The sequence below is a fragment of the Gymnogyps californianus genome, unplaced genomic scaffold (genome assembly GCF_018139145.2).
Source record: "Gymnogyps californianus isolate 813 unplaced genomic scaffold, ASM1813914v2 HiC_scaffold_160, whole genome shotgun sequence".
Classification (NCBI taxonomy): Eukaryota; Metazoa; Chordata; class Aves; order Accipitriformes; family Cathartidae; genus Gymnogyps; species Gymnogyps californianus.
The window spans coordinates 85,247-93,141 of NW_026114041.1; the positions used below are offsets into that span (position 1 = coordinate 85,247).

The 7,895-nt window shown below is 45.0% G+C and overlaps 1 protein-coding gene across 1 annotated transcript in view; it reads right to left on the minus strand.

Moving 5' to 3' along the window:
* LOC127028064 (probable global transcription activator SNF2L2) overlaps positions 1-4,771 on the minus strand; it is a 65,858-nt gene extending 61,087 nt beyond the window's left edge. The window contains exon 1 of the mRNA XM_050913889.1: positions 4,558-4,771. Coding sequence (XP_050769846.1) covers positions 4,558-4,767 — 210 coding nt within the window. The 5' untranslated portion in view covers positions 4,768-4,771. The remainder of the gene's footprint in view (positions 1-4,557) is intronic.
* Between the last annotated feature and the right edge of the window lie 3,124 nt (positions 4,772-7,895).

Sequence of the window (7,895 nt, forward strand, 5' to 3'; positions counted from 1 at the left end):
ATGTAGATGCTCATGTACCCAAGAGTCGGGCCACTGAAGAACATCAAAACAATCAACAGGTAGACAAGGCTGCTAGGATTGAAGTAGCTCAGGTGGATCTGGATTGGCAGCATAAGGGTGAATTATTCATGGCTCGGTGGGCCCACGACACCTCAGGCCATCAGGGAAGAGATGCAACATATAGATGGGCTCACGATCGAGGGGTGGACCTGACCATGGACACTATCGCACAGGTTATCCATGCATGTGAAACATGCGCTGCAATCAAGCAAGCCAAGCAGTTAAAGCCTCTTTGGTATGGAGGACGATGGCTGAAATATAAATATGGGGAGGCCTGGCAGATTGACTATATCACACTCCCACAAACCCGTCAAGGCAAGCGCCATGTGCTTCCAATGGTGGAAGCAACCACCGGCTGGCTGGAAACATATCCCGTGCCCCATGCCACTGCCCAGAACACTATCCTGGGCCTTGAGAAGCAAGTCTTATGGCGACATGGCACCCCAGAAAGAATTGAGTCAGACAATGGGACTCATTTCCGGAACCACCTCATAGACACCTGGGCCAAAGAGCATGGCATTGAGTGGGTGTATCACATCCCCTATCATGCACCAGCCTCTGGGAAAATCGAGCGATACAATGGGTTGTTAAAGACTACATTGAGAGCAATGGGTGGTGGGACCTTCAAACATTGGGATACACATTTAGCAAAGGCCACCTGGTTAGTCAACACTAGAGGATCTGCCAATTGGGCTGGCCCTGCCCAATCAGAACTTTTACGTACTGTAGAAGGGGATAAAGTCCCTGTAGTGCACATGAAAAATATGCTAGGGAAGACAGTCTGGGTTACTCCTGCCTCAGGCAAAGGCAAACCCATTCGTGGGATTGCTTTTGCTCAAGGGCCTGGGTGCACTTGGTGGGTGATGCGGGAGGATGGAGAAGTCCGATGTGTGCCTCAAGGGGATTTGATTTTAGGTGAGAACAGCCAATAGATTAAATTGTATGATGTTGATTGCTATATAACCCTGCCACTGTATGTCATCATTACTATAGTTGTTATATGCTATATCAATGGTATTACAGTAAGAATCACCCAGATTAATGAAGAATGAACTTTGATAAAACCAAGCGAAGTGCAGTAGTGATGGAACCAGGACTGACTGCAGCATGCAACAGTCCAACACTACACACCATCCTCCTGCTGCGCCCAATGTCACCCGCCCGCCGTACTGCACCAAAGCCCAATCCTGCTCTGCTGACTGAGTGGACTTTGCACCATCCCTCCTGCCCAGACAGACTGTTATGACAGATGGAGTCCAAAGTCATGGACTGAATGAGCTCAACGAACATTTTAAAGGGACATTTAAATGGACATTGTAAAGGCCTATAGACTAAGGGAATGATATCTGTGTGTATATGTATCAAAAGACAGGAAAAGTGGTGGTGATTAATTGAAAATGCATTGGAAAGTGTGGGACCTGGACATGATGTAGATGGTATAGAGTAAGGGGTGGATACTGTCCTGGTTTCAGCTGGGATAGAGTGAATTTTCTTCCTAGTAGCTGGTATAGTGCTGTGTTTTGGATTTAGTAGGAAAATAATGTTGATTGATAACACACTGATGTTTTTAGTTGTTGCTAAGTAGTGTTTATACTAAGTCAAGGATTTTTCAGCTTCTCATGCCCAGCCAGCAAGAAGGCTGGAGGGGCACAAGAAGCTGGGAGGGGACACAGCCAGGACAGCTGACCCAAACTGGCCAAAGGGATATTCCATACCATATGACATCATGCCCAGTATATAAACTGGGGGAGCTGGCTGGGAGGGGCGGATCGCTGCTCGGGAACTAACTGGGCATCGGTCAGCGAGTGGTGAGCAATTGCATTGTGCACCACTTGCTTTGTATATTCTAATTCTTTTAGTATTACTATTGTCATATTATTATTATTATCATCATTATCATTATTTTACATTCCTTTCTGTCCTATTAAACTGTCTTTATCTCGACCCACGAGGGTTTTTTTTCTGATTCTCTCCCCCATCCCACTGGGTGGAGGGAGTGAGCAAGCGGCTGCATGGTGCTTAGTTGCTGGCTGGGGTTAAACCACGACAGAAATTCAGATAAGGTATTAGGGAAAACTAAATCACAGCAATAGCTTCCCTTAGGGAGTTCTAAATTTTCCATCAGTGGAGGCCTTTAGGCAAACATCTATAAGGAATGACATAGGAATAGCTGATCTTGCCTTGATGTAGAAAGGTGACTGCTTGAGGGCTATTATTTTTTGACAGAAAATTGCTTAACATTGAGTACAAAACCAACCTGAGAAGTAAAGTATGAAAGTCCAAGCTGAGCTTTTGCCATAGCCAGAGTATTTCAGTACTGAAGCTAACTAGTTTAAAATGAGCTTGAGCAGATCTACCCGATATACACTTTATTTTGGTGGTTTTTTCCCTGGCTTTTATGGTCCTAGCTGCACTGTGTATTAGTGTATTGGGTTTGCATGGCAAGGTTTTGGTAGCGGGGGGGGCTACAGGGGTGGCTTCTGTGAGAAGCTGCTAGAAGCTTCCCCTATGTCCGATAAAGTTAATGCCAACGGGTTCCAGGACGGACCCGCCGCTGGCCAAGGCCGAGCCAATCAGCAACAGTGGTAGCGCCTCTGGGATAACATATTTAAGAAAGGGAAAAGAAGTTACAGGGGAGTTGCAGTTGCAGCCAGAGAGAGAGGAGTGAGAATATGCGAGAGGAACAACTCTGCAGACACCAAGGTCAGGGAAGAAGGAGGGGGAGGAGGTGCTCCAGGCGCTGGAGCAGAGAGATTCCCCTGCAGCCCGTGGTGAAGACCATGGTGAGGCAGGCTGTCCCCCTGCAGCCCATGGAGGTCCACGGTGGAGCAGATATCCACCTGCAGCCCGTGGAGGACCCCACGCCAGAGCAGGTGGATGCCCGAAGGAGGCTGTGACCCCGTGGGAAGCCCGCGCTGGAGCAGGCTCCTGGCAGGACCTGCGGACCCATGGAGAGAGGAGCCCAAGCTGAAGCAGGTTTGCTGGCAGGACTTGTGACCCCGCGGGGGACCCACGCTGGAGCAGTCTGTTCCTGAAGGACTGCACCCCGTGGATGGGACCACTGCTGGAGCAGTTCGTGAAGAACTGCAGCCCGTGGGAAGGACTCCCATTGGAGAAGTTCATGAAGGACTGTCTCCCATGGGAGGGACCCCACGCCGGAGCAGGGGAAGAGTGTGAGGAGTCCTCCCCCTGAGGAGGAAGGAGCGGCAGAAACAGCGTGTGATAAACTGACCCAAACTCCCCTTCCCCGTCCCCCTGTGCCGCTCGGGGGGAGGAGGTCGAAAGTTCGGGAGTAAAGTTAAGCCCGGGAAGAATGGAGGGGTGGGGGGAAGGTGTTTTTAAGATTTGGTTTTATTTCTCATTATTCTACTCTGATTTGATTAGTAATAAATTAAACTAAGTTTTCCCCAAGTCGAGTCTGTTTTGCCCGTGACGGTAATTCATGAGTGATCTCCCTGTCCTTATCTCGACCCATGAACCTTTCGTTATATTTTCTCTCCCCTGTCTAGCTGAGGAGGGGGAGTGATAGAGCGGCTTTGGTGGGCACCTGGCATCCAGCCAGGGTCAACCCACCACAATTGGTGTCAACCACATAAGCATGTGATTGTTCTACCATGGTAGAATACTGCCTATCAAATCATGGAGACTAGTTCTGTACATGAAAAATCTTACTAATATGCTTTAGAAATCATAATTGAGTTAAAAATTATGAAATTTCCTGGTTTTGATGAGACTTTCTAGAGCTCAAACCTAATTTCTTTACCACCCTGATATTAACATTCTGAAAAGCCATATAGATTAGTGTTCATTATCTAATGCTTTTTGTAAGCATTTTTAAGCATTTTCAAGCATTTTCAAGCATTTTCATTATCTCTGCTTTTTTTAAGCAGAGGAATGACAAGAAATCCTCAAGGGCATCAAAATCATAGATTCAGTGAGAGTAAGTTTAGATTCTTTACTTTCAGGCATGGAAATCCTGCAATATGGTCTTCATCAAGTTTTTTGATCTCACTGGGATCAAGAAACACAGAGGCACTTGGAAATGAAAAAGCTTAAGAGAGAGAGACTTGCTTGAAAGTTTCCAAACCTTTAAAATGGATCAGTTTGGGTTTTTTCTTATACACCTGCAGCACAGAAAGCTGTAATAAACACTGATCATAGGTTTCCCATACTTTAAATTGAAAAGTCTCTTAATGATGACAATCTGCTTAGTGTGTTGAAAAACATAAGTAAGTGAAATATGTCAATGTCTACGGCCACAGAATAGTTGCAATAGAAAACAACTGTAATCATGATTCTGCATCTAGCAATGAGTTAAGCTTCAGCAACACAGCTTGAAACCTAAATTATGTCTCGAGCACAGTTGTAAAAACTGAATAATAAGAATACATGGACCTTAGATATTACATGGTGTTTTCACTTGTGCAACTTTGTAATCTTCAATGAGAACATCCCCCCCCCCAAAGCAACCGTCAAAAAGAAAAAAGCAGTACCTACCCGTAGCCACTGTTTCTCTGTAAGAGCATCGCTATAGTCCACATCCCTGCGCTGACGGGACCCTCTTCCAAATATTTTCTCTTCCTCTTCCTCACATGTGAGCCTTTCAACTTCAGCATCATCCTTAATAATCCAAGATGGCAATTCATCCTCCTCCATCAAGCGAGGCTTGCGCTTGGGGTTTCTGGCATCTTCCCTACGACGATCCATGTCCATGCGCTGCAATGGCAGTTGGGAAAAGATACAACAATTTGAAGGGTCTTGATTAAATAAACCATGGGAATAGCTGGTTATTTACTTATGCTTGAAACTTTAAACCAACTCCTCTGGTGGCATTTCCCTCCTCCACCCCAATACTTATAAAATGCCACTATAAAAAGGAATATCCCTATATGAAAGTTGATCTTCAATCAAATTATCACAAAATTATTACAAATTATTACAAAGTGAATTTCACTGAAGTGAAGAATATTATAGTCTGGATGGGTGGACAACCAGATGTGTAAAAAAAACTGGCTGAATAATCAGGCACAGAGAGTAGTTGTTAATGGGTCATACTCTACTTGGAGACCAGTCACAAGTATAGTACTACAGGGGTATATCCTGGGACCTGTCCTATTTAGCATCTTTATAAATGATATGGAAGAGGTGACAGAGTGCTCATAAAGTTTGCAGATTACACCAAATTGGGGGGGTGTGTGTTAAGTTGATATGCTTGAGGGCTTGTTAGACCACATCTAGAATACTGTATCCAGATTTGGGTCCCCAAAAAAAGAAAAACTTTGACGAACTGGGGAGAGTTCAGCAGAGGGCCACCAAGATAGTCACAGGGCTGGAGCACATGCCTTGTGAAGAGAGGCTGAGGGAACTGGGCTTGTTCAGCCTGGAGAAGAGAAGACTTCGGGACACCTAATAGTAGCTTTCCAATACATACAAGGAAGTGGTACATGTTGGGAATATGAGAGACAACAGGCATAATTTGAAAGAAGAAAGGTTCAGACTGGATATGAGGAAAAACATTTTCACCAGTGGAACAGATTGCCCAGAGAGGTTGTGCAGTCTCCATCCTGGATAAAGCCCTGAGTAATCTGGTCTGATTTCATAGCTGACCTTGCTTTCAGTAGAAGGTAGGACCAGACACTTCCTGAGGTCCCTTCCAACCTGAATTATCCTATGATCTGATTTCTAAATCCAGATGAAAAACAGAATTAAATACATGCAACCTGACTATGCAGGTCCAACTAGATTCCAGAATCAATGATATTCCATATCTCATTACTTCATAATGGGGAAGTGACTGTATAGACTTCTATTTGCATAGCAGACTTTCATATTTCCCCTTTTAAATGATGTATTCATTCAAACTGGACATGCATGTGGTTTAGTTTATTGACAAACCTGCCAACTGGCAAGAAATGAAGATCTGCAGTCAAACAAGGCCCAAATCAAAATACTTTTCTATTATTTAGTAATGAACTTTAATGAAATACATAATGCTCAAAAATCATATTTATTTTTTCACTGATTAATATGCTTGCATTTGAAAAGTACAGACTGAAGAACTAAGAATATGTTAGCTGCTGTTTTTTTGAAAGGAAAGAGCATAACAGAGGAAATTAAAGACACTCCCAATTAAGCTGAGAAATGAGACAAATAACCATTTGCTTTTTCTCAAAAGATTCTATTCAAATTCTTTTTATCTCTGAGAAATCTCTAGTATCATCTTCCCATGTTTTAGCAAAACATATATTTACAAAAGAGATCCACCTTATTTTATTTAAACTAACAAAGTAATTATATTCACAGTGTCCTCAGTGAGGGCAAAAGCCTAGAAACAAAGAAATTCATATGCTACAAATGCTTATATGAGAGCAAAGAATGCATGCTTTGGTAAAATTAGGGCCTAAAACTTTCAATTTCAAAAAGCACACAATATTGCTGACCTTTGAAAAGTTCTTATTCTTTCTAAATTGCAACTATAACTGTCCTTATATAAAAAAACACTCATCTTAAACCCACTGACTTTTAGCTCAAATGCCATGTCTGGCTGGGATGGAGTTAATTTTCTTCATAGCCACCCACATGGTGCTATGCCAAGGATACACAGGGCCTCTGGGCAAGTCACAATAAGATGCTTCTGCCACTTGTCCTGTTGGGCTCACCTTGGTCTCCAATACAGGCAACAGTTGGGATTCCCCTATCACTCCAGAAATCCAGATGTGTTCCGCCCCCTTGTACCCTCATGGCATTAGGGTACACTGTGCACCAGTGTCCGCCAAAGCCTCATACTCCCGTGAGTCTGATGAGCCAGGCCATTGAATCCATACGGACCAGTAAACCTGGTTGTCCCTTTCCTCTGCCTGGCTGGAGGCAGAGCCCCCCTATTCCTTTTCAGAGCATTCATTACCTGACTCCTGTAATTGCAAACCAGAAGTCCCTACATCATGGTACCAGGAGTGGCGTTCAAAGCCACACAGACATATGTTCACTGACTCAGTATCAGAAGGAAGGGAGGCATCCTCAGTCCTTCTAGTGCATCTGGGGAATTGCTCAACAGCAAGTGGAGCAGTAATCTTCCTGGATGGACCCTTTTTAGCTGCTGTTTTTCCCCGCAATTCCAGGTCCAAGGTAGGTGCACCTTCCCACTTCCTCATGTCCTCCCCATAGTCTCACAGACAGAACCACAAGGTGGCACATGGCATGCGCCCACAGGTCCCTTTCCTTTGAGCAGAGAAAGACCGACTCCATACGGCACTCTTGATAGCTGAGACACTGGCCTGTAGGGGCAAGGAAGAAGACATATTCTTCATATTCTCTTCGAGTCACTGGAACTAGTGGGACAGCCTTTCCACAGCTGAGATGCAGGCCTGTCGTGTAGAGGGGGAGGGGAAAGAGAGATTCTCTTCGAATTGCCAGAGCTGGCAGGCCAGTCTATCCACAGCTGGTGCCTCAATGTCTGCCCAGTCCATTATCACCAGAGCATTGTCATAGGACGTCGGTGTATTCTGTACAAACTTCCGCCACATAGGCCACATGCACTAGACATCATCTGGATCTTTGGAGGCCTGGTTGTTGTCCAGGTCGCTGTAGACCACCACCACCGCTCATTCCCTCAAATATTGGATACCTTCCTCTGTGGTAGTCCGCTTGCCTCGGTAGTTTACAAGATCTTCCTTGAGGGAGATACCTTGTCTTCATGCTTGATAGGAGCTGCCTCCAGAGCCTGCAGATGGCTGTCCCTCTTCCGATCCCTTTGTTGATTCCATGGTCCCTAGCGAGGGATCCCAGCTGCTGGTCTTCCTTACCATCTAGTTCCAGACCATTGGCCCCACTATCCC